Raw genomic sequence first — 25,944 nt, forward strand, 5'->3', positions numbered from 1 at the left:
TGAGATGACCCCCTCTGGTTGATTTCAATCGTGGTGTGAGTCACACACATGACTTTTGCACAGCATGTTCCAAAATGAAAATATGCGTGTGCATGAATTACTGAACAAAAGCAGCAATCGCCCTTTTCGCCTGGATAGCAATAGAAAAGACAGTAAATGACTCGGTCTGTATGACGAATGATCAATTTTCTGTCTTTTGTAGCAATAATTAGATCTTAATACAACTTAGAGGGCTTTAAATCCAAGCAATGTCCAAAGAGAATATCAGAAAAGAAAAAGAGCCCACACTTCCGGAATGAACGATGCTTGAAGTGGTGAAGTGAACTTGTAACTTTAAATGGGCCAAATTTAGTTTGAGGTCATTTATTTTATTTTCCTTGGTTGAACTAATCTAGTTCCTAGTGGGGAAACCCAGTCTGAATCTATAATTGCTTTAAATCTACTATGGCCCGGGGTGCAATCATTTGGTCGAAGCTCAAATGGTTACATCAAGGTATTGCGCAAATTAAATGAGATGATATATCAGATGTAATTGCACCGTTCTCCACGCTACGGCCATTCAGGGGGGGAAAAAAAGATGTTACCTGGCTAATGAGGGTTTATACTGCTCCAGTTGCCAAATTCGTTTTATCCAAAGGGAAAACCGGCGACATCGGTATGGAAGGTTTGGTGTGGATTATCTGTGTGCTGAAAAGTCTCTCATTTATTCCTTCTGGAGAGATTAAAAAAAATAAATAAATAGAGGCATGCTTTATGATGGCGACTTTGTACCTTTACATGCACAGAAGCATATTTGGGACCCTGACAGCTGTCTTTGCATTTCCCTGCGTGTTTTTTGTCCTCGCATGTTGGCATGTGCACACCTTTGTGCCTGCGTGCAAATCTGGTCTGCTGGCCCGCGTCCTGTGCGTGTGTGTCCCCGTGTGCGTACGCATGTGTGTGTGTGTGTGTGCGTGTGTGTGTGTGTGTGTTCCAGGAGAGCCAGTGGTTGGACAGCGTATCTCTCCTGATCAAGGATACATTAGAAGGGGAGATGCTGATGATCGACAATCTCTCTGGTTCTGTCTTCCACCATTACTCCTCCCCTCTACCCATCTGTAAAGACCGCAGGGGCCACCCACAAGAGGTACCACCCTCATGTGACGTGAACATAAATGCAGCACATGCACAGGTTGAGAACCGCTGGCCTCCCTTTTGGGTTCAAAATGTGCAATGGCGATAGGCGATCGCTCTCTCAAGTTAATCAATTAAAATGCAACAATTCATGCCTGTATGTTTGCGTACTTCACGTAACTTGCATTGTAAATGTTTCCAAAAAAAGTATAAGAAATTGCAAAGCACACATCTGGAACTCTGGATCACACAATCCGAGGTGAGGCTCGGCTGCTTGCCGCCTCACTTATCTGAACAGGAATTATGCAAATTCAGCAATGATATCGTTGACATTATTGGAAACATAAACCAACTCAATAAAAGCACATACCAGAGGATTTTGATTGAAAATAATTTCATTTAACCCGTGTATTTTTATTTACTCTTCGTGATTCAGGTGAGGCTCACCCTCCCCTGCCGTCCTTGCTCACACGTCCTCAAACATGATGTTTGAGTTGTTATATGTGGATAACTGATAAAATGGTCTCACGCACACGCATAGTGAACAGCATTTCAGCATTGTGTGTTACACACTTCGGGCTTCATTGATCTCACCGTGAATGGAAAGTGTTAGCAGACTTAAGAAGCATGTCCGTGCACGTATGTATGTCCAAGAGTTAATTTCCAGCCTGTTGTTCAATGCATTTTGCCGTATCAACTTTCCACTCAAAGCAGACATGTAGATGAATGAGGCCCACAGCATGTAATGTCCCCCACTAACATGCATGTGTGCAACCCCCTTGCGACTCCTTGCGGGTTATTTTGTTGACGGCAGGTTGCGCATCGGAGATAAACTCACCGACATGTTGTCCTGTGTCGCTGTTGTCCATCACTGTGACAAAGTGCGGCCAGCTCGGAAGAAGCAATAACTGGCCTCCACACCGCCTCACCTGTCAGTGCTGTTTTCTACCTGTCTGCAGATGCTGTCAAACCATCAATCTGCCCGCTCCCCCCTCCTCCCCGACCCCTCCTCTCCATGTTTCTTCTTCCCTCCTTTGGTCCATCTATCTCTGCTGTATTAACCTTTATCGGTGTGTCTGTGTGTGAGAAGGTGGGTGTTCCTCCGACAGCGTCCATCATTGCCTCGAGTTATGTGCACCGTTTCTTTTTTGTTGTTGTTGCTCTGTTTGCGGGGTGGGGGGGACGCAACAAAGGTGCATTGGGACACACTATCCATCAGGGTACCGCCTAATGAGGACATGGGCTCATCCCCAGGGTGAGGCTGACTGCATTTCAGCCTACAGTGGGGCTGTTGAATGGTGCGGTGCCGACAAACGTCTCTCGGCACTGCGCACACACACACAAATACACGCACGTGCCATAACACGTCCTCGGGTGGTATTTGTGGAAGACACCCTCTTATGAGAGCCACCGTTAGTTTCAAAAGCTGCTTTTAAAAGGTTTACCAAGATGACCAGATGGCAACGTAAAAGGCTCGGCAAAGAAAATAACAAAATGGCCTTTTACAGGTTAGAGTGTAAGTGACATCTTGAGTACAAATGCGTAACTATATGCAGGTAATGTGGTCAAATAAGTTGTACTAAATTTGGCATATCTTGTTTTATGACTATTTTTATTTTTATGAATATATCTATATATAGATTTTTTGGCGGGGTATTTTAATGAAGATGATGGATCTAAATTATACAGCTTTTTTTTTTCTTTTTTTTTTTAAATGAATGAATTCTATGCCTTCACCTTTGTTTCCTAACCACTTGGACCACGCGGCGGTTGTGCGAAAAGGGTCACGACTCGACAGCTGCAGTAACCCTGCTTAGCTTGATGAATTCCGATCGAGTTCTGCTGAGAACACAACGGACGATAAAATTGTCAACAGCTGCTGCGGCGGCACATTCACACTTAATGCCCTTGTAACTAAAGAGTGTCACGTTAGCCTCAGTTTGCGCCGGCAAATGCAGTTTAAGACTCTCGTGGTGGAGGAATGGGTCTCTCGCAGATGAGGTGAATGATACAATCTGCTCAAGTCTCTTGAACCTTGAACCCCCGCCAGCCATGGGACATCAATAACCGAGGTGACTTTCCTTACACCAGATCAGGATGGCGGAAATCGAGCAGGCTTCGCTGAAGTCGGAGCAACTCTCGGACAAGTCGTCTTCGCCCGCCCTCCCCGACGAGCTCAGCTTGGACGAGCACACGGCCTACCAGCTGCTTGCGCGAGAGAACAAGGTTGGTGGAGAGATCAGGGAGGTGAGGGCAGAATAACGTCCGGGGAATACATTGCCATCCTCCTTTTAATGAGGTACAAAATATGCAAAGCAAACATCCGGCACTCATCCGGTTATGTTCTGCATCATTACGGCAGCTACAAATCTCTTCTTGTAATCGAGGCCGGCGATTTAATGCGTGCTTCTAATCTTTGGTAAGCACTTTGTGTTTAATTGTGCAACACTGAAAGCAAACTCGCATGTTTAGTGGCGGTTGTTCACGGTCAAAAAAAGGTTAAAAATCAAGGCTGACCTCAGGCCAAATAGGGATAGCAAGATTGTCAGAATGCAATTCTGTAACTACCGCGATATTTATCACACACTCATGAAGAAAGGACACTTGACTCCCGTGCACGAGTTTTTTGTTCAAACGTGTGGCCAAACGTGGCCTTCCACGACATTCTAAACATACCGTGAGCACTCCATCAACCGCATCATCATATTGCTGTGTTTCCTCCAAGCATTAATTTGGAATTTGGCACACTGTCCTACGTCCCCACGAGGGTAAACACTAACGTTACTCTGGGGCCCTCCCGCTTCGTTTTTGTAGTCGTTCCATAAGGCGATAACAAATGACCGTCAGGAGTGTTTTCATGACTGTGATTTGCTCTCTTGTGAGCACTAAACCTTAATCTTCTAGACTCTCTTTATTTTTAGCGCAGTGTGGACATCTCGTACAGATGTCACAACACTAGCAAAATATTTTTTGAACACAGCACTGCCCCAACGAAATGTTTCCCGTAGTTGCAGATTCGACCTGTACAACATCCGGGAGGAACTTTGGACCATTTCTCATGACCAAACTTTCAGTTCAAACGGTATTCTTTGGCCGTCTGGTATGACAGCATCTCAAGCGATTTTCGGTGGTGGTTTTAACTTTTTAGGTGGTACTCGGTGAGCATGCGTTTTCCATTCGGCACTGTTCAGGTTTACGCGGTGTGTCCAATCAAAAGAAGACCGGCACACAAACTGTCAACACTGTCCTCTAAGATATTTAAGGACCAATTTCTACAGAAATGCATGTCATTCAAAAGGCTTCAACATTATGTAAATATTTCTCCATTGTACCGTATTTTGAAATCTTCCAGTCTTGGCCAAGGCTCGAAAGGCTTAGTGCGAGCATACCCTGAAATAGCTGGCATCTCAGTCCAGCCATCTTAACCCCTTCTCCCGAATAAATCTCTCCGTCGGGTTCTCCCAACTCGCCATCCCTTGTGGCTTTCAAGCTGCACCCTGTACCTCATTTGGAGTTATCTTCTGAGCACCCTCTTGGCACTTCCCCACCGTAGCCTCATTTATCTCTATCCCTTATCATCCCTCCTTTCTCCTCCTTAATTGGGTAATACGACTTGTTTCTGGATAGCAAGATAAGCCCCGCAAATCAGCAAACATTTCTCTGCAATCGCAGCTCGTTAAAGAAAGCGCAGAGGCGAGGGGAAAGAGGGAAGACGGCGAGAAGCCAGTTTGGATCTCGTTGTGTAAGCACCGACTTGGCTTTGGACTGATGTAAAGGGTTTTTTGTTTGAAGGGGTCGATCGGTGCCGCCCGTGGCACGACGGCGCGGTTCCGTGTGAAGAAACACACCGTGCCATATGTGCCGACGGCGTTTTCATACTGTACCTTTGAACACGGGGTATCAAAAACGCAAAGTCTCATTACCAACTCGTGGCACTTTCGGTTCTTTTATCTCGTGCATAAAATGGCTGAAATCATCAAAGAGAACGCAATCCATTTCTATCAGCGGAGCAATTACGGGCACTCACGAGTTAGCACCTGACAATTATTGGTAGAATGCATAATATTAAAATCACAACCACATAAGTCATACTTTAATAATCATTGCTCTTGTTGGCAAGGGCCGATGTGAAAAGAGCACAAGAATAAAGTGTAATTAAAGGTCAGAGGATTCTGTTTTTGTTTTTTTACAGCTTGCAATTCTGAACTTTAATCATCACTTTGAGGATAACGCCCGTTCCTCGGTCTAATTTCAGTTATCAAGGCACAGTTAAAAAAAAAATTTAAAAAAAGAAATGAAGGACTATTGTGGAAAAGACTCCTCAGCTCCAGGTCATCTGCCCCCTTCCAGGGAAAGCGCAGCAGCGGATCCTGCAGCTCGGAAGAGGCAGCCGGCGGAGGAGGAAGTCAGCAGGTCCAGCAGACTGTTGTCCAGAGCCAGGTCCAAGGCCTCGGCCATTTCTCCAGGACCCTCTGCAAAGTCGAGATGGAAACTGCCATGCAGGATCTCGACATGCAAACAAATTCGCCAAATATGCGCTCGCCGTACTACAGCCCAAGTGAGTAAATCCACTCAATTATGGGCACAATTTCAGGTATAAATGGGCAGCTGGTGTAAATATGTGTTCTTTCAACCATGCACGAAATGAAATGCTTGCCTTGAGTCGCGGTGCTTCTAATGCGTGAACAACGGCTCCGTCGACGATTGCGTCTCAACTGGATGAAATGATTTTCCCATTCCAGGCGCCGTTTCCGGCGTCAGCAACAAAGAGAGAAACACCGAGGGAAAAGAAGAAGCCCGCAGCATCTCGCCGCTGCTCCCCCTGCCTGCCGAGTTCCTCCGCTCGACAGGAGCGTCCATCCCGGCACCTCCCCGCAGCAGGAGCCTGAGGTTGTCCAGAGGCCTCAGGTTGACCTCCCCGGCTTCGTGGGCTGCCTTCCGTTCCCCCGGAGGCCAGAGCAAGATGCTGTGTCGTCAGGTAGGCGGGGTAAGGGCGAAACGGGAGCATGAAGTACTGTCTTGTCAGCAGAGATCAGTTCAACGTCGATCATGTCCAGGAATCAACACAACCGTCAAACGACTCATGAAACTCGTACCGCTGTTTCTTGCGTCCGTCCGCAGTATCCGTCCCACAGCGATTCGTCACTCGCGACGGGCAGCTCTGAAGGCAGCCTCCAGACCACCCTGGAAGAAGGACTGAGCTTCAGCATCTCCCCGCCGCAAAACGTGGACTTGCCAGCAGCTCCTTTACCGCACGAGTCCCCGCTCCGTCAAGCCAACGTCTGCATTTCCTCCCCGGTCCAGACCCTGAGACTGAGGCCCGGCCCCTCGTCGGCTCTAACCCTCCAGGCCACCGTTGGCCAACAGCGGAGCCAAAGCAGTGGGCGAGGTAGCACAAGTCCGGGTTTCACACGGGAGGACTCCATTGACCCTTCGGACGAGGACCTGGGCATCGTCATCGGCTCCTCCATCGGTGGTTGTGGGTCCAGTCAAGCGGGCAACAGCGAACACTTGTCGGAGGCCATGAGCAGCCTGTCGCTGACATCGCTGCTGTCGCCCAGTTCCCTCGCGTATCCCGGCGGAGCAGCAGTCAAAAAGTGCAATAGCACGGGAAGCCTGGACCAAGGGGGGATGCTGCTGTCATCCAGAGGAAGAGAGACCCACAGGGAGATTCTAGGCCTGGAGCTTATGGACCCCCAGGGGTTTTTGGCCAATCCCTGGTCGGGGGTATTAGCCGAAGCGACAAGAGGAGACGGTGATGAAATTGGAGACGGCTCACAAAGGTTCCGAGGGAAAAGCTCAAGTCAAACAACAGTGGGGCCTTTTCGCAAAAACAGATGAAACCTACCGCGAACCTTTTTGTCGACGTTCCTTGGATATGAACCCTTCGATGTCCCTCGCACTCTCTCTTCCCGCAAATGAAAGAGAGGCTCGCTCGTATTTCTCCGACCCGCATCTCTACCCCCTTTGAACTCCTCTCTGTACATTTGTGATCCGCCGAAGACGCTGGCCTCGGTTTGGCTGCGGTGCGCCGGTGTGGTCGTATCCTGCAAAGTTGGGGCCTAAGGGCTAAAGGAATAGACACGCGTAGAGGGTTCTATGAGAGGAAGCGGGGGTAGCCTGTTCAACCAGGGAAATGCTCCTTATCTCCAAACCGGGTCGTGTTCACCGATGCTGAAAATGCAGGAACGGAGGTATCCAAACCCAAATAGCTACCCACGCCAACTGACACTGTTTTGCAAGGCAGCGCAACGGGCAAGTTGGAAGGACGCTTCCAGGTAACGGAATATACATTAGCGTGGCTCAAGGAAAACATGAGGGACAGAAACGTCAGGTCATTTGTTTGGCACGAGGGGAAGGCAGAAAGCCGATCCAATCTCCATCTGTTCCGGCAGACGGAGACAACGAGTCCCGCTCGCGCTCGCTCTCTCTCGCTCGAGCCCTTCTGCTGACATCGCAGGAAAGTGTGAGGTGGAGAAGAGGTCACCAAACGTGGGTGGGTGGGTGTCCGAGGGAGCGCTGCCTCAGGGTAGCCAAAGGATTGGAGGAAATAGTTCTCATCCATTCAGCAGCATTTTTGTTTTTTCTTTCAAGGGAGGTGAGTTGTTTCAGATTGCCAAGGCATGACATGACCCCTCGTGTGATTTGCTATCGTTTTATATCAAGCGTTGCTCACGAGATGGTTTGGACCCGATAGCCAGAAGTGAGATTTCAAGCACACTCCCTTTGACGGTACTTCCTCTCACAGTGTTGAAGAGTTTGAGATGCATTGACGAAACCGCAAAGGTTGCAAGGGGGATTTTAACTCGCATGACGGAAACGCATTTAACGGAAATCCAACTTTTTACGTATATACAAACGTGTGTCCAGATGTCCGTGTTGGGTGATGACAGTGTGATTTCAATGCCACTATTTTTGTAGAAAAGAGAATAGTCACATGCAAATCGCGGCCATGACCTCGCTCCGGTTCCAAGTCCGTTCCGATGCATCGCGTCAGTTTGTCCCGCCAGTGGCTTCCAGTTTTATAACATTTTGTTTTTTTAAGTGTGCAAAACAGTGAAGCAAAAAAAAAAAAAAGTTTTTTGAAATTGCTTGAATTTGTTACTTCCTTCATATCTCTTAACAAAACGGTGAGTCCTCCTTTTGAATTGCATGTGCTGAGTCATAGCAGATGGGAGCAGCCATATTGACTCAAGCAAAACGCTCCCAGGCATATTGTTTCGGTTTTGGGTTTGCAATTCTGTGCGTTTGTTTATGATTAAAATGTCACCCGGATTAACGAATCTCTCCTGCGCGACCCATCTGCTTTTGTAGCAATGCAGCATAACACTGAGCACAAGTGTCTTTTAATGCAAAATGACTCCGGGTGGGGGTGGGATGGGTAAGGGGGGTTGCCACATGCTGAATCACTTCAAGTCTAAAATGAGATGCTGAACTTTAAGCCTGGTTTTTAGAGCCCGTTGTGTTAAAATGACAATTTTGATTTGGAATTTCTCCCACATAATGAGGTGGCGTAAAAATAATCTGGGTTTTTTTTCTTCTTCTTCTTCACCCCGACTTGTGCAAAATCGCTCATGGGTGTGCGTACCAGCATGCATGTTTGTTACACGACTTCAGGTGAGGTGACTGCATTTTCCTGATGTTTCTGTCAGTGAACTGTGTCATGATGATGATGATGATGATGACGACGGTAATGCCTGAGAGTTAAGGTGAAACGCGGAACAACCAAGGGCTGTTTGAGCTTGAAAGGTTTTGTCCTCCTGTCTTTTCTGAGACAAATGTCAATGAATATGGCAACAAAGGTTCAAGCCTGACTACACAGCAATAAATGTTCGATGTGTATGCCCAGATTAACTGACGTCCATGTGATTTTTTTAAATCGTCTTCTTAATTGGCATGTTTGCAACAATGCTCATTTCTTAGCACTTCTTACGATTGATTATTGTGCCTTGAGTAATTTGAATTTTTTTACATTCATTCTATGGGCTCTGGAGGCACTACACAATCTTAGAGAAAATCAGCTATAAATTCTAATATGTATTTTTTACATATTTTGGTTGAAATTACGTGAATGAATACTGAATGTAATATTCACATTTTAGTCATATTCATTATTTTTGTAACTTAAAAAAGGCCAAAAGAGCCAAGTCCTAAAAAATATATATTTCAGAAGTCTTAAATGGGCTCTTGTCACTGGGGTCATGATTGATCAAGGCAACATGTGATGGCACATTATCACAACTATTACACTATTACACCATCATTCTTGGAGGCATACCCCCCCCCCCCCCCCCGAGCAACACACGCAAGAGCGTACGTCGCTGCTGAGCACAGAAACCACATCCAGTAATCCATCAGGACAAAGTGCCCCTGGGGTGGGTTGGAGGGGGGGTGGGGGGTTGTCTTGAAGCATAGATGGTATCAGTCTCTGCTTGGAAAAAAGCAGCATGTGGATGTCGCACAACAAGAGGATTAATGTGGTGTCACTGGAATGAGCTGCTTGCTTAAGCTCATGGACTGGAAATCAACAATGTGAAACGTGAGTCAAATTTAAGCATGGTATCGGCGATACTTATAGAACCGTATCTGATAAACCTAACTAAAAGATGTGTTTTCCGCACTATAAGGCATCCCGGAGTATAAGGCGCACCTTCAATGAATGGCCTATTTTCAAACGGTTTGCATATTTAGGGCGCACGGCATTATAAGGCACATAAAATAGAAGCTACAATAGCGGCTGTGGTTACGTTATGCATCCACTAGATGGAGCTTCGCTAAAGGGAATACAATACAGCTTTATTTATATGGCGCTTTCACAACCGCTGCAGCTGTAACAAAGCAGACAGAACATTTAAAATGCTACATCCAAGAAATCAGAATATTGATCCATATAGAAGATACATCTTCGTTTTTCACTTTGCTACGTCATAATGTTAGTCAGCGTCATTTTGGAAAGTTCTCACAGGTGCACACGATTTGCTCGCTACGGAGCTTTACAAACGGGGCATCAACACCGGGGGCTTCGCTAATCTTCCATCTTCTCCTCGGTGGAAGCCAACAGAGTCGTCCCTTGTAGCTCCCGGCGCGAGTCGACAACGCTCGTCAGAGGATCAGCGCTAATGGCTGAAGCTTATCACCTCCCGACTTGCTTCCAGGGAAGTGCCCCGCCGTCACCGCGTCCTCCTCACTTCTTCTCCTTCTTCTTCTGCTCCTTCTTTACCTTTTGCTGGCGTGTGCCAAGGGAAAGGGGAGGTGTGACAAGCGGAAACCTTGAGCTCGGGAACAGTGCTGACACTGCCGCTTTCTGCACCACTGTGCTTTCATCATGATGGATTGCTGACAGCTTACCTCAACACCTGGCCCGCTGGTTTGTGAGATAATGGCTTTGCGCGCACACACGCACACACACACACAAACAGTAACAATGTTGCAGAAATGGCTTTTGCTGTAAAAGATTTATTCAGTGAGGAACTGTGGCGGTTCAGTCAATTGATGGGCCGCATTTACGACAACCATTTTTATTTTTTATTTTTTAAATCCCGGCATTCACATTACTGCTTGGATTCAGACTCATGCAATTTCCCGTAACACGGGAAAGATATTCCCGCTCGGAGAAAACGTTTAGGAGGGATCGCCTTTTTAGTTTGTACATTTGCTGCAGAATAGGAAGATTGACATGTTACAAATGATTGTTTGGCCCAAATAAAATGAACGAGCAGTCCTATGAAGCGGAAGGAAAAGTTCAGGTCAGTTCCTCACAGAGCACAAAATCAAGAAATACTAAGTCATGCCTTACAAAACAAAAAGCAACATTTTCTAAATGCAGCGCATGCAATAAATTTGACTGTACTGGGCACGAAATAAAGTTTAGTACCTTCCAAATCAGGGAGCATGCAAAGCAACAATGGCAGCATTTTTTTTGTAGGCATGCAATTAAACTGATGTTTGGTTGCACTTTTTAATCATCCCAGTGCCCTTCAAAGATTTTATTTTATTTATTTTTAAATTTAACGTTGCCTCGTGTACATCATTTGGATTGGAAGACATTCCGCATGAAACTTGAACAATTTGCTCTTGAATGCTTTGAGGTGACATCAAAGTGATAGACACTTGTCAGAAGAGCCGAGGGATTTTCGCGGTTTCATGTGCCGGTTGCCGTCGCATCCTTTTTGAGGGGAGTGTTTTTTGAGATGTGTCAAGTTGTTGTGTGAAGAGGTTTTTTGGGCTGCAGCCTCTCGTGCACGCAAATGCTCTCACAGAGCAGTGAGAGTAAAAAATAAGAGACAAATCATCTCCTTTCGCTTGGGAACACACTCAGATTGACGTGATGCATGAGGCAAGGTTGTGGCGAAGGACGAAACATCGAGAATTTCAAGGTCTCGCATGATTGCATCACATTGCAAAAACCAAAGCAAGGCTACAAACAGAAATGAATTTTTTTGTCTCCTCCCATTGATGGGCCCGAGCCTAAAAAAAAGTTGCGCTACAGCACTTTTTGGGGGGGGGCGGGGTGCAACCTAACTATTTTGTCCCAAATAAATCACAAATACATTTGGAAAAAAAAGATCAAATGTCCAGAAGAACAAGCTGCTTTCCATCTTTTCTCTTCACCCTTGTCATTCTGGAGGGTTGTTGTAAATTCATTGTGTTGCATATCGACATTTTTTTTCTGCTGATTGCCTTTTTTTTTTAACTTCCCTTTAAAAAAAAAAAAAAAAAAGTATTTATTTTCTTTTGACTAGGTCCAAATCTACCGAACGGTGCCAATCAAATGGAGTTTTTTTGGCCTCAACTGCTGACTCGACATGTTCAAGAAAACAGTCCTCTGAATTGTGCCAACTTGCAGGGCACACTAGAAACACGTCCAGTCCGCTGGCAGCTTGACGAAGAAAGGCTTCGATCAACGATTTGTCATAAATTGCACGATTGGACTATTTCAAGTCTCAAAAGACGCGAATGGGTGAACTCCTACCGTGGTGCAAAATGGCCACGTGTTCATTTTGAGCCTGGTGAACTCGCGTGCGTCTTAAGTTTGTGTGTGCAGTGCAGGTTCATGCGATGCGCTCTGCTTCCTCGGAGCTTTTGTTTCCCCGTTCAAATTTATCAGCGCAATTGGGAGCTCTGCTGAGCGTGTAGTGTAGGCCCACACCGGGCGAGCGGCTCTCCTCCACTGGAGAGCCCCTCCGCATTCTGTGTGTGCCTACATGTGTGTGTGCGCGTTTTGTAGCTGTTCAAAATTTGGTCCTAACACAACTGGAAAACCGGTACAGTGGAACAATCAAGTTGGGAATGTAATCGGTTCCATGATTCTGTTTGTAACTTGAAATGTTCAGAAATGAAGGAAATGCTTGCCATTGAAATGAATGGAAATGCAAGTAATCCGTTCCAGCCCCCAAAACAGTAATACTTACTTTTCTTTATATTATGCACTATAAAACTAAGTGAAAACACACTATACTAAGGGAATAAAACATTTTATAAAAATGTGCTAGTTATTGCGCGTTCACTTTAAGTAGAGGGGGAAAATGGGAAAGAGGACGACAGATTTTCTGATTCAAGATATTTCAGCACCGTCTGTTTTCTGATTCATAAATTGATTTTGGCATACCAATCCAGCGAATATTGTTTTTTTTCTGTCTCCCAAAAAGTTCATGAAGTGGGACATTCCATTGTCATTTAAAAGATAAATTCATTGCACATTTCTATTGGTCATCTTTAGGATTTTTCGATTGCCTCACTCACTGGATCCACTCGTGTTTCGCAGGTGTTTTGTCAGTCAGCCCGCACGGTATTTTCCATTTCAGTGCACATGGGTGCAAATGCCAGTCCTCGTTGACTTCATCTGAATGAAACGCACTCAACCACACCCTCGGACACACTTGGACGTACGCGTTCCAAGATGAACCGCATCAATGACGAGGAAGGACACAAAACTCTACATGACGTACATGTTATGAGATGTATGTTGCACTGACTTTGTTGCTCCTTTTTAACCCCTGGGCACAAGTCGTTTCGCAAAGAGGACGCAGGAAGTCGCCGAACCATGTTCAGCGTCTGCCATTGCCTCGGTAGAAAGCAGGACACGCCGAGCCGCTTTGCATGATTACACAAGATCCGTCAGACAGATACAAACACTTCATGCCTCCCACAGATGCGCATGATGTGATTACAAGAAAACAAGTAGAGCAACGCCGACGAATAGTGAACGCACGACACTGTTTATGGATCGTCAGTGGCGGGGAGGAGAACCGACGTCAAAGCTTGCGCTTCATCTTTCGGATGCGTTTCATATCGGGGCCTTTAGTGACTTGTCTGTAATCTCCTTGCCTCGGAAAGCATAAAAAAAAAAAACGCAACACCGGCCACGGGGCGCCAAGTGGACAGGTGCATGACTGATGCGGGGAAAGAGGGACAATCAATACAAATATTATTGAAGCCGGCGATCAATGAGAGGGTAAAAGGATGCACGGGGCACCTCCCGACAACCTCCCCTTTGTGCCCCCCCCCCCCCCCCGTGTAATCAATGAGTAAAACGTGAGCGAGGATATAGTGCAAATCCTCCCACCTTCGCATCAAATCATTCCTTCGCTCCGGTCATGAGGATGAGTCACGCCTGTTCCACTGTCCGAACGACACGCCGCATTCCAGTGAAGTGGGCAGAGCGCCTGATCGATAAACAACAAATGTTAATTTATTGCACCGCTAGCACCTTGAGCCAAGGAGATGGAATCCGGCAGGAACCGCCGATTTGTCGGGGGATTCGCACCCGGAGGTTGCTCGATGCTATAGGTGACCTTGTGTGGCATCGAGAAGGTGCAAAGTGCGAACCGGATGACTACAGACGGTTTTAAAAAATGGTACCCACTTGTCCGAAAGCACAGATGAGGAAACTTGTTCTTTTTTTTGTCAATGAGAATAGACGGATTGAGTCTTGCCGCCGTGACCTTTCCTCCTGGCTCTTCATCTTCCGACAGAGTCTATTTGCACTCTGGCACACGTAACTCGGAAGCAATTAAGAGCGAAGAGTCACACGCCCTCACACGGGCGCCATATTGGACAGCTTAGTCCTTCCTCCGCATCTTATTCATTAAATAGTTTAATGGAGAAAAAAAACTCTTCTCATGCTTCTCTGTTTTGGATCTGAGCTTGTTGCCGCACAGAAACAGTTTGACATAGAATGTGACCGGGATAAATGTGATAAGCTGCACATCTGTAAGGTCCTGGGAGGGGTACGGGTCCTGTTGGCATAACAGATGGAACTCTGACAATTTTCTCCGCAGATTGGAAGGGATACTGCAGTTTACCGTTGTCCTTGAGGGGGGTGGAAGCAGCCAGATGCTCGTAGAGCTGGAGAATCTGGACCCGATGGCGACGCGGAGGCGCACGCGGCACTGAACAGCAATCGGGCTCGATACGGGACACTCACAGCATGTAAGAAGCTATTGCGGATGTGATGTCATTCCATTTATGATGCCATGTCGTCCTTGCTTAGAGGGCGAGTGCCGTATTTTCCACATTATAAGGCGCTTTGGAGTGTAAGGTGCACTTTCAATGAATGGTCAATTTTAAAATGGTTTTTCATATTTAGGGAGCACCTCATAATAAAGCGCATAGAATAAAAGCTACAGTCGTGGCTGCGGTTGCATTATGAATCCACAAGATGGAGCTACGCTAAAGGGAATATAATACAATACAGTTTTATTTATATCAGGCTTTCACGACCGCTGCAGCTGTAACAAAGCGCTTTACGGAACGTTTAAAATACTACCTCCAAGAAATCAGAATATTGATCCATATAGAATCGGATTATAAGGCGCACTGAAAAAATGGAATGCTTTTAAGTGTGCCTTATAGTACGGAAAATACGGTACTAAAGTCAGTTGGGTATTTGTCTTGTCAACATGGCCTCTCTGGATTAAACCAAAAATGTATTTTTGTGGTAATGAGCAGTTTTTTTTTCGAAACGATCATCAGTATGACAATTTATCTCTTTGGCTTAATATCACCGAAACCCTTGTGAAACAGAAACTACCGACTTCAAAGCAAGGGAACAAAGGTCAACCTAAGTCGCCTACTAAGCGTTTTCATTTTGGGTATTTTGGATCACTGCACTTCTGAATTCTCGGACCGATATACCCTGTACATCCTCAGTTGAGGAGCTAATTTTTAACTCCGTAGCGATAACCTGATATATTCATCACGGATATGGGCAAGTGGATCCAAATCCCACGGCCAACCATTAACCCTTGACTCATCTTCCAAATTAATCTACACACTCGAGGATGTTGACCGGCGAAGGTTCATGCGGAAGACGAGTCGCGTTTCAGTTGCAAATGAGTTGCGCGGTATATTGACAGCTGCATATTCATGAGTCTATCTATATACACGCATAATCTCATGAACGCGCGCTCGGTTCTGGCCGCCGCCAAATGAATGCCGGCTTGTTCTGTACCGGCGACCGACTCGCGCCTTCTATTCAAGCTATCGCTCCGCTTTGAAGCCCGACGCGAAGCTTTTATCTTGTTATCTTGTTATTTCATTGTATTCCCATGTGCAATGCGCGGCAACATCCCGGGAGGGTGCAACAAATATCATCCCTCTCATCCGTAACGCAGACGGCAATCATGGCAACGAAGGGGGGTGAGGGGGGAGGACAAAAGGGGTCTCTCGTTTTTGTTTGAACTAGAACGGAAAGGAATTACCAATTGACCACACGCTACCATGACGGGCCTAATTAATCAAATACATAATTCATAGGGTGGAAACGCGTGCCCATGAAAGGGAAAAGGGGTAAGCGAGATGGAACACGAGCGCGTTATCAGCACTTTCTTGGAGAGGAAAGCGGACGGAGAATGCTGGAGGCTGCCTTTTGTGCGTAAAATGATTCAAATATTAAAAAAATGTTAAAAAGACTCATATTCCATCCAACTGTAGTCAAGGCGTGCAACTAAATAAGCTAACGCCGTATTATTGGTCAATCAAAACCGGCGTAACAATAAAGGTTGTAATCAATAAGACGGGAGCTTTAACATTAAACATGTACTATTTTTTTTAATGAACATATTGATATGATGGCAGCGGCCCGGTAGTCCAGTGGTTAGCACGTCGGCTTCACAGTGCAGAGGTACCGGGTTCGATTCCAGCTCCGGCCTCCCTGTGTGGAGTTTGCATGTTCTCCCCGGGCCTGCGTGGGTTTTCTCCGGGTGCTCCGGTTTCCTCCCACATTCCAAAAACATGCATGGCAGGTTGATTGGACGCTCTAAATTGTCCCTAGGTGTGAGTGTGGGCGTGGATGGTTGTTCGTCTCTGTGTGCCCTGCGATTGGCTGGCAACTGATTCAGGGTGTCCCCCGCCTACTGCCCGAAGACGGCTGGGATAGGCTCCAGCACCCCCCGCGACCCTAGTGAGGATCAAGCGGTTCGGAAGATGGATGGATGGATGGATATGATGGCAATGAGAAGACAACGTATAGGTCAATACCAGTGGACCCAAAAGTACCAGAATCCGTTGTGACGGAAGAACATTACCGTAAATATACGCACCGTGGTCGTGAGAAGCCTTCCTGTATTGATCTGTGATTAATAACTAAATAGGACTTGTTAATAGACATCTGTTGATGGGGGACTCCATCACAGACATTTTAACTCGTCGGCCTTGAGGAACAAACATGTCCCTACAAAGACCCTCAAAAGGGCTTTGATGGGCAAGCGCGAGGACTGAAAAGCCTCCCGCTGCTCTCCCCGGGATTCCTGGCGCCTGGTGGCTACGTTCGGCCCAGAATTGCAAAAAAAAAAAATGCAGGAGATTGAGAGAAGACAAAGAACATGAAACAGTGCAGAAAGTCTGAAAGTAAAGGCGTCATTTTGGGAGCCCATTCCTGTGGTGGAGCCATCTGCTGAGAGGCGTGAGACTGAGTGTGGTGATAGGACCAATGTTGCTCTCGTAGCATATGTTAGCGGCTTGACCCAACTCGATTGGAAATATCTGGGGCAGATCGTGTGGCTCGTGGTGTAATGGGGTGGCGTGGGCTCTGTTACGAAGGTAGCTGATGAGGTAAACGCTGCTCTGATTGGTCGCCATTCGTATGGCTCATCGCAGTCGGGCCTAATTAAAATCGGAGATTGACACCTAACTGCTCCATTGCATCGAGACGAAATATTTCATTCAAAAAAGATGACCCGAGAACCTGATAGTCACTCTCAGACTTTGAAAGACAAAATTCTCTGGTCTGACGCGACAAAGGTTGAACAAAAGGGTACTTGTACGGATTAAGGGAGAGATGAAAATCCAGCAAAAAAAAAAAAAATTCAAGAGCACCTCAGAATGTTATTGAATGTCTCCAGAGAGATCTGAAAATGGCAGCAGTGATAGTGCCCAAAGGTACGCCGAGGAGGAATTTTCAAAACAGGGTGTTCCAAATGTCACAAGTCCAATTGTCCCCCCCTATTTTGTTTCAGGTATCATTCAGACAGATGGAGGAAGGCCATCAGAATTTGACAGTTTTTTGGAAGCAAGGCTCAACGATTGTCACTGGAGCAGCGTTCAAGTGGAAGATGGCGATGCTCGACAACCTGAGGTTGGTCCCTTACAAAAACCACCAACCCAACCAAAACTGATTTCATGCAGTGGCCAGTGTGTTTTGTTTGTTTGTTTGTTTGTTTGTTTATTGAACATAAAACATATATACAGTAATAATTTGACAGAAAATAAGGTAGATAAAAAAAGTAAAAAGAAAGAAATCAATCTTCATTCAACACAGTTATTATGTTCAGGGGAGTAGGAAGAAGGGCGGCCCGGTAGTCCAGTGGTTAGCACGTCGGCTTCACAGTGCAGAGGTACCGGGTTCAATTCCAGCTCCGGCCTCCCTGTGTGGAGTTTGCATGTTCTCCCCGGGCCTGCGTGGGTTTTCTCCGGGTGCTCCGGTTTCCTCCCACATTCCAAAAACATGCATGGCAGGCAGATTGGACGCTCTAAATTGTCCCTAGGTGTGAGTGTGGGCGTGGATGGTTGTTCGTCTCTGTGTGCCCTGCGATTGGCTGGCAACTGATTCAGGGTGTCCCCCGCCTACTGCCCGGAGATGGCTGGGATAGGCTCCAGCACCCCCCGCGACCCTAGTGAGGATCAAGCAGTTCGGAAAATGGATGGATGGATGGAGTAGGAAGAAGTAAAAAACTTATCTAGTCCTACCCCGTTATGTGATTGTATCTAATAAATCATTTTTATATCAATCAGAAAAGAAAAAAGTAAGAAGAAAGAAGTCTCCATTAAGGCTCATACTTTACCCTTAACCGTGATATTTTTACAACTTTTGGTTTGTATCGGGATTATATACTTCCACACCCTGACACTCTTGTGTCAATTTTCTCTTGTATTCATAATGGATATTTATATACCTTTCTCTATTTATCAACTTAGTTCTGATTTATCATTATATTTAATGTTTTGAATTTATCATTTTAACTCTGATTGACGTAGGTTGTTTGTACTATTTTTTTGAATTTGTTTTTGAACTCAGCAAGCGATTTACTCATTTTCAGGTCCGTTTCGAGATTATTCCACAGATTAACACCTTTGATAGATACACTTCTTTGCTTGATGTTTGTTCTTGTTTTGAGTTTTTTGAATAAATTGGTACCTCTTAAATCATAGCTGCTTTCTCGAATTTCGAAAAACTTCTGAATGTTTTGGCAGAGCAGGTTATTGTGTGCTTTGTACATTAATTGGGGGATTTCAAAGTCAACCAGGTCAAAAAATTTCATCGTATTTAATTTGATAAATAGTGGATTTGTGGGTTCCGTATATTTTGATCTATTAATAATTCGAATTGCTTTTTTTTGTAGGTTGAGAATAGGGAGTGTGTTTGTTTTGCAGGCATTTCCCCATATTTCCACACAGTAGGTCATATATGGTAATAATAATGAAGTGTATAATGTGTACAAAGATCTCTTATTTAGCACTTCCTTGGTTTTGTAGAGGATCCCTACGGTTTTGGCTATTTTTCTTTTTACGTTATCGATATGTGGCTTCCAACATAGTTTTGAGTCTATTACTAATCCGAGAAACTTGGTTTCATACGCTCTTTCTATCTCAATTGAGTTTACCATAATTTTAGCTTGGTGTTTGATTGGTCTTGTGCCAAAAACAATTAACTTCGATTTTTTCAGGTTAAGTGACAATTTATTTCTGTCGAACCAGTGTAATGTAGAAAGGCTCTTTGCTGATAGGATCAAAGCTTCAAGTGCACTAACCCATACCGCATATTCCATTTCGAATAAATACGACCGCGCTGGGCGGGAAATGGTATTTAGACGGATGACAAATGAGGTTATAAAATAATTCATAATTTGGGCTGGATTTGATTACATTACCCAGCATCGATTTTTGTGTCTTTAAAAACAAACGTTATTTATCATCTATCGCAAATGGAAGGAACAACGTCGTTGTGAGGGCGAATTTTTCAGTTTCATCGCCATGCCTGAAAAGGCTGCTCGGCATCCCAGCATCTTCTCTCCAGTAATTAAATGTTAGGCCAATAGAATATTAGTGCTGCAGCTGTGCAAAAGTGTAATAGAAGTCGCAGCACAGCGCCTTTAGGGGAAATGTAATTCCTTCATCAAAATATGACTGACAAGCTGACAAAAGCTGTGAGCGTGTAGTGGGAGTCTCCATCATTAATCAGCATGGTGACAGCCACGATTGATGAATTGCCTCTGTAACATCTGCACGATGCTTTGCCTCCTGGCCTTCGACTGAGTTCGAGTGAAAGTAGAGAGTACATTAAAACATTCTGACGATTTAGAAATGTGCCCATTGCGGCCGTTTTTACCTTGGGCAACATACCACGTGACTTGTACGGATTGTATCCTGAATGTTCTTTTAGTGTGCAGCTATCCTGCCCCCGAGTTAGTGCCGTCGTTTGGCCCCTCTAAAGGATTTGGTTGCTTTTTAAAAAGCAGCAACGTTTTTTCAGGCAGAAGTAGAGATTGAGGTCACACAATGATTGTTTTTTTTTTGCACATATTAGTTGTCGTTGTGATTCATTTTGTAAACATACTTCTGCGTCGATATACCTTGTTGAAACCACAGAAATAACAGTTCGAATCTAATAAAGACATTAACCTTTGACATGGTATTGTTCGGTTTTGTGTGCATCCCTGGGGTACTAACCCCTCGCCCCCCCCCCCCCACCACCTTTTCCATATAACCGACAGGTTGTGAGTTTGAGTTTGCAATGGAAGACGTTGATGTTCACTTGAGCCTATACTGCCCCCTGCTGCTACATTTTGACTCCTACACTATACGGTCTGCAATCCTCAAGTAAATGTTAACACAAAATGTACCAATAATTTATATTTATTCTTTTGCGGCCGGCTCTGAGAAACTAGAAAACTAACGTCTTATTCCAGGGTTAATATACCTCTTCAATATAGCAAACAATATATTGCGATTTTCACAAAGAGCATGTTGCTGGGTGGTGAAACCAACTTTATTGAAAAGCAAAAACAAAATCATTGGACAGTTGAAAGCAGATTTTAATTCGTGTATGCAGCTAAAGAAAAGAAGACAACAGTCAAGTTTTTACCTTTTATTTCTCAAGACCACAAGATTATTTGAAGCTGACCAAACCTAAACACATCTTCAGCCTTCAATCAAAATGACTGGATCCAAAGGACGCCAGTATATTTTACAGCAAGATGAGCAAATCATTAGGAGCTCTACGTGGAAGGAAAAAAAAGAGAGCCATGCCCTATCATTGGACTAACATTTTACATCATTATTTAAAAATTAAAAAAATATCAGAAAGTGAAGTAGGACCTGACACACCAAAATAAACTACAAGTATTGTTTCTTTCAAAGAGTTATTACTAAATGCAGAGGAAAAGGGGAAGGGGTTTTTTTTCTTAAGGAGAAAAAAAAAGGTGAACTCTGCCTACCACTTTGGTATTTCAAGTGGTGTCTGACGGACGTCTCGACCCCTCAAAATACATGAACCACAACAACTCATCCAATTGTGAGATCAACAGAGACATGAAAACCAATGTAGTCATATTTTTCTCCCTATTCCACATTGATGTTGTTAATTTTATATGTAAGCCACTACGCATATGTGGATCACCTTGTTTATAAGCAGCGATGTGCCAGGGTCAAGGTGAGGTTGGGGTGACCTCCTCCTCCTTCTCCTGTTCTTCCTCCAATGGATATCTCAGATTCCCCTGTTGGACAAACATGTTCATAAAACCCAATGTTAGTAAAGGAGCCCAGCAACTTAAAAATCGACAACAAAACGGCTGCTAGTGGATCAGCATAAACAGCGTAGCTCGTAAAGAAACATCGCACAAAAGATTACCGAGTTCCTCTGCCATGCCGTGTCGTCATCATTTGGCTGAAAAATGCTGACAAACCGTCTAACAAAGTTTGACACCGCTTTGAAATTACGTCGTTTTACAAGTGTCAAAGCGACGTGGCATTTCCTCTGCAGTTGTGAAAGTGCACAGATGTGACAAAACAAAAGATTTTTAGAGGACTACATTTAAACCCGATGGCAGAAGTTTAATCAAGCAGGCAGAGGCTCTCTCTCTCCGACACTTGAACGATGACATTCTAAACAACATATGGAGCCACAATCGAGCGTTCTGGTTGATGTCGTGGAGAGTACAGGCAACGGCATTGACAAAAAGGATGTGGGTATAGAAAGGAGTACCTGGGGTGAGTACCTGCACACTTTGACAGTCAGAGTATCCTTGATTTCTAATTTGCCCTTTTCACATGCGGTCTCGCTCACAACACCAACGCTGTGAGGTGTGGAAGTCAGCTGTAAATTATGCCATAAACCCTACCCTCCAGTTAGTTAGGTACGTTGCCCCCCCCCCAAGCTCCTATGACTACCCCAGCCCACCCCCCACCCCAAAAAAAATCACACACGCGCACACACACACACACTGCAAAGCATTATCAGGCACATTAAGGAAATGCATGGCACTTGCTAGTCAAGTAATTGTGTGTTTACATACGAGGATAAAATGGTCCGGGCTATGGGTGCAGATAAACACGCTGTTGTGGTTTCACCATTTGTAATCGATGTTGAATATAACTACACACGTTATCAAATCAATCCTGCCAAAATGGGGAAAAATAAAAATGCAGGAAGGAAAGTTAATTGAATGATATGGCAGTTGTTGTTTTTTTTACCCCCCCGCTACTTTTGTCGACAAGGACCAAAACATCTCGAAGGATCAAAAAGCGATACAAAACGAGGGGTACCTCTGGGCATGTTTGCTCAGGGCTACACTGGCCTTTCCCTCTTGGCTTTGTGTGAATGCTTTCTACTTTCTTCTCATTCATCGGGCCTAGTTCTTCATCTTCAGTGCATACTTATGATGCACTATTCAAAAACAGGATATGGTACATCAGACAAACATCATCAGCATTGAAGTGAATGCAAAGAAGGTGGGAGGGGGAGGAGGTAGCATGGGAGAGGGGTGGAAGTGTGTGGTTTTGGGGGAAGTCAGTGGGGGTGTGGAGAAGGACACACTTACCTGAGTCTGATCTGAGGTCCTATCAGATCAGTTTTAATTGGACTGAGTGTCACCTTCAGAGAGGAGGAGCCCTTGCTGGCCGTTAAGGAGAGCGGGGGAGGCCGAGGCAGGAGCCTCCGTCTCCATCGGCTCCGCTTCTGTTGAAGCCTTGACGGCAGCTGCTTCGCCGTCACAGTTCTTGTCTTTCTTGGAGCTGCTGCTCTTCTCCTCGGATGCCTTACGTTCTGGAAGAAGAAGGAAAAAAATGCAACGCAGCTGGTTGGTGCAGTCGGCAATTTTACATCTTGAAGGAAAAAAATAAAAACAGGTTCTCACCTATTTCTTTGGATGAGCGCTCTTTGTCTCTGTCCCTGTCTCTCTCTTTCTCTTTCTCTCTGTCCCAGTCGCGGCTGCGGCTGCGCTGGCGGTGAGATCTGCGCTCTGAGCTTCGCGACCTCCTCCTGTCACGGCTGCGGGAGCGTCGCTTCCGGTCAGAGCGCTCACGGCTGCGTCTCCTGTCCCTGTCCCTGTCCCTCTCTCGCTCTCTCTCTCGTTCTCTCTCTCGCTCTCTCTCCCGGCTCCTGCAGAACAGGCAAAAAGTCAGCAGCGATACAAAAGTATGACAAAACAAAAATGGCATTTTTACGGGTTTTCATTTTGATTGTAAAATTCTTGACATGACATCGGGTTACCTGCTGCGTCTGCGGTCGCGCTCACGGTCCCTGTCTTTGTCTCTGCTCCTAGACCCCTGACGATCCCGGGACCGACTCCTTCTCCTGTCTGACGCTCGACTGGAGTGGCGGCTGTTAGAATGGCTTCGCCGTGTCCTTCGGTCCCGATCACGGTCCCGATCTCTGTCCCGTTCCCGTTCTCTGTCTCTCTCCCTCTCGCGCTCCTTCTCACGTTCCCGCTCCTTCTCCTTTTCTTTCTCTCGCTCCTTCTCCTTTTCCTCCTCTTCCTTGCGCTTCTTCTCGCGCTCCTCCTTCTCACGCTCTTCCCTGTCTTTCTTCACAACTGGGTTTTCCCCCTGCGGGTCCTCTGAGCGACGTCGTATTTTCTCCTGTTAAACAATCACCAAAGTTAAAGACAGAAAAGTGATCAGCAATACATTTGAACCACATGCAGGAGGCAAAAATATGATGTTACTTCACCCCCAAAGCCCGCAATCTACAAAATTGTGGCGCTATTACCTTGAGCTCCTCGACAGTGGATTTGATCTTGGCATAACCCATATGCTGCTTTCCCATCAAGTGGTCATCCACCCGAGATTGAGCGTCCCCCACGATCAGGAAGGCTCCGCACACCTCACACACTTCCATCTGTTTCTCCTGGGCCGCAAAGCTCTCGATTGTCTGAATAGACAGACATTAGCGGGAGATGACATTATCTTGTGCTCGACTAATATCATCCATTTAGCTTCATAAATGTGAGGGAAGAATGCTAACCCTGCTTTAATCTTGATTAAAATAGTATCCAAAATATCTGATGAATCAAATACATTTATAATACATTAGATGCGGTTTAATGTCGGATATGTTTTTTCTATTTAAAACTGTACATTGCAGTACTTTATGGCTGCAAGTCTGGAACAGCTCAGTATAAAAATACTAATATATTTAGAATTAGAATCAATTCCAAATAATTTCACTTCAATTATGAAGGAATGAATTAAAACCCAGAGGAGACAGCAAATGTAAGCAGATGAGGCTGAGTTTGGTGATTCACCGAAGGGTTGGCGCTTAGCAGTTCCCTCTCCTCCTTGAGCTGCTCAACCAGCTTCATCATTCCTTGAGCCTCCTCCACACGGCCCTCAGAGCCCAGCTCCTCAATCTGTGCAAAACAAAGTACGGTGTTAAATCAGCCATGTTAGTGAAAAAAAAATTAAGTTATTGTGCATTATTTTTAACAAACCTGTACAACTAGATCTTCAATTTTCTCTGTCAGAACCTGAGCCTTCTCGTCATTCTTTCCTGCTGGAGCAGGAGCTTGCTGGTAAGGGGGAAAAAAACTGTACATTTAGCAGTGAATAACACGATAATTTACACATCGTCAGTATTAATATAGAAACATAAGAAGCACAAACCCCTGCGCTCTGCTGTGCTTGGGAAAGTGCAAGTCGAGCATGCCCTCGACGAATTCGCCGTTCCACTTCAGCTAGGAGCGACTGCAGATAGCGCAGAAAATCCCGCTCGTATCCCTCCTTCATGTAACGTGAACTCTTTTCATATCTGAACAAAAAGGAAATATTAATAGCTCACATGTACGTAATAAGACATTGAACACAATTTTAAAAGCATGGGTCCAACTAAAAAAAGTTTAAAATGTTGACACAAAATAACGATGCTATAAAGGTGTAATAACAGGTGGCTGTTCCAATAAATATCCACAGGATAAGTAAAGGTATATCAACGGGGCCACACAACCCATTTTTTTCTTCTTCATCTTATTACTTTGATTTTGTCGAATGACTTTACCAAGACACACAAAAAATGTGAAGTGCGGTGAGGCATTGCTTACACTTTCCGGAGATTTTCATCATGGATTTTCTCACAGGGGCCTTCCAAAAGGAAAATCGTTAATCAGCGACAGTTCTGTTGTCATATGTGAATCTACATGACTGTGACTGTTCTACTAGCGTTTGACTTACCCAAATCGGAGCGCGTGTTTGTAAATAATTCGGCTGGACAGAAGCCACACAGGTAATATCGGCATACCTAGAAAAATAGATATTTAATTTCAACATCAACCAATTTCCCTCCGTGTTATTGAACACGACACGTGAAAAAAAATCCGGGTTGCGGGTTCAAATCAGATCGCATTGCATGCCTCATTGTGAGATCCACCATTTGTTATTAGTGGGCTAACAATGGTTCAACGTGTGTGGATCAACATTTGTGTCACGGGGAGTCAACTATATTTTTACGGTTACTTGATTCAATCATCATCGCAAGAATAATCGCTCAAAAAATGATTCATATGCATCGACGATGCGAGCGTGCTCCCCCAAGTACGAGACGTTACCAACAGTTACGTTAGCGCGCAAACCCACGAGGCTAAAATTAGCAGGAACGTTATCTTACGCTCTCGTCGTCCCATTTGACGTTACATCTCTTCTCGTCGGGGGCCAAATTCCTATCTCTGCCCATTAACTCGTCGAGCAACTGGGCTGCAGAAAGCATTTTGATTAACTTGGAAGTATTGATGTTAAACGCAACAATATATCGCGGAGCTTCAGTTCACACCATCCCGAAGCGCCCAAAGTACATTGAATCAAAATGGCAGCCGCGGTGACGTCACCCTCGCGAGCTGCTAAAGT

The 25,944-nt window shown here is 45.2% G+C and overlaps 2 protein-coding genes across 4 annotated transcripts in view; one reads left to right on the top strand and one right to left on the bottom strand.

Moving 5' to 3' along the window:
• Positions 1–8,963, top strand: part of LOC147192607 (voltage-dependent T-type calcium channel subunit alpha-1I-like) — a 50,267-nt gene extending 41,304 nt beyond the window's left edge. The window contains exons 31-35 of one of the 3 annotated variants that reach the window (XM_086132592.1): positions 977–1,126; positions 3,205–3,339; positions 5,464–5,671; positions 5,856–6,100; positions 6,235–8,963. In XM_086132592.1, coding sequence (XP_085988718.1) covers positions 977–1,126; positions 3,205–3,339; positions 5,464–5,671; positions 5,856–6,100; positions 6,235–6,954 — 1,458 coding nt within the window. In that variant the 3' untranslated portion in view covers positions 6,955–8,963. The remainder of the gene's footprint in view (positions 1–976; positions 1,127–3,204; positions 3,340–5,463; positions 5,672–5,855; positions 6,101–6,234) is intronic. The other 2 variants (XM_086132593.1, XM_086132594.1) reach the window with 2 other exon arrangements.
• An 11,722-nt stretch (positions 8,964–20,685) lies between these two features.
• luc7l3 (LUC7-like 3 pre-mRNA splicing factor) lies at positions 20,686–25,911 on the bottom strand. The gene is made up of 11 exons (XM_086133465.1): positions 25,709–25,911; positions 25,276–25,342; positions 25,146–25,185; positions 24,712–24,856; positions 24,540–24,617; positions 24,354–24,458; positions 23,819–23,980; positions 23,321–23,688; positions 22,965–23,209; positions 22,650–22,873; positions 20,686–21,326 (listed from the first exon to the last, which is right to left on the bottom strand). The coding sequence occupies exons 1-10, from the start codon at positions 25,805–25,807 to the stop codon at positions 22,683–22,685; spliced, it is 1,500 nt and encodes a 499-aa protein (XP_085989591.1). The 5' UTR covers positions 25,808–25,911; the 3' UTR covers positions 20,686–21,326; positions 22,650–22,682.
• Positions 25,912–25,944: the final 33 nt, after the last annotated feature.

This window comes from Hippocampus guttulatus, chromosome 16 (assembly GCF_054856545.1).
Source record: "Hippocampus guttulatus isolate MCC_2025c chromosome 16, RoL_Hgut_1.0, whole genome shotgun sequence".
Taxonomy (NCBI): domain Eukaryota; kingdom Metazoa; phylum Chordata; class Actinopteri; order Syngnathiformes; family Syngnathidae; genus Hippocampus; species Hippocampus guttulatus.

What these genes read in the sequence shown, in the direction of transcription:
- luc7l3 (XM_086133465.1), bottom strand. Translation starts at nt 25,807, where the DNA reads ATGCTTTCTGCAGCCCAGTTGCTCGACGAGTTAATGGGCAGAGATAGG. An exon ending in CCACTGTCGAGGAGCTCAAG is followed by an intron (nt 23,689 to 23,818) that starts GTAATAGCGCCA and finishes ATTGTTTAACAG; the next exon opens with GAGAAAATACGACGTCGCTC. An exon ending in GCGCTCATCCAAAGAAATAG is followed by an intron (nt 22,874 to 22,964) that starts GTGAGAACCTGT and finishes TTCTTCTTCCAG; the next exon opens with AACGTAAGGCATCCGAGGAG.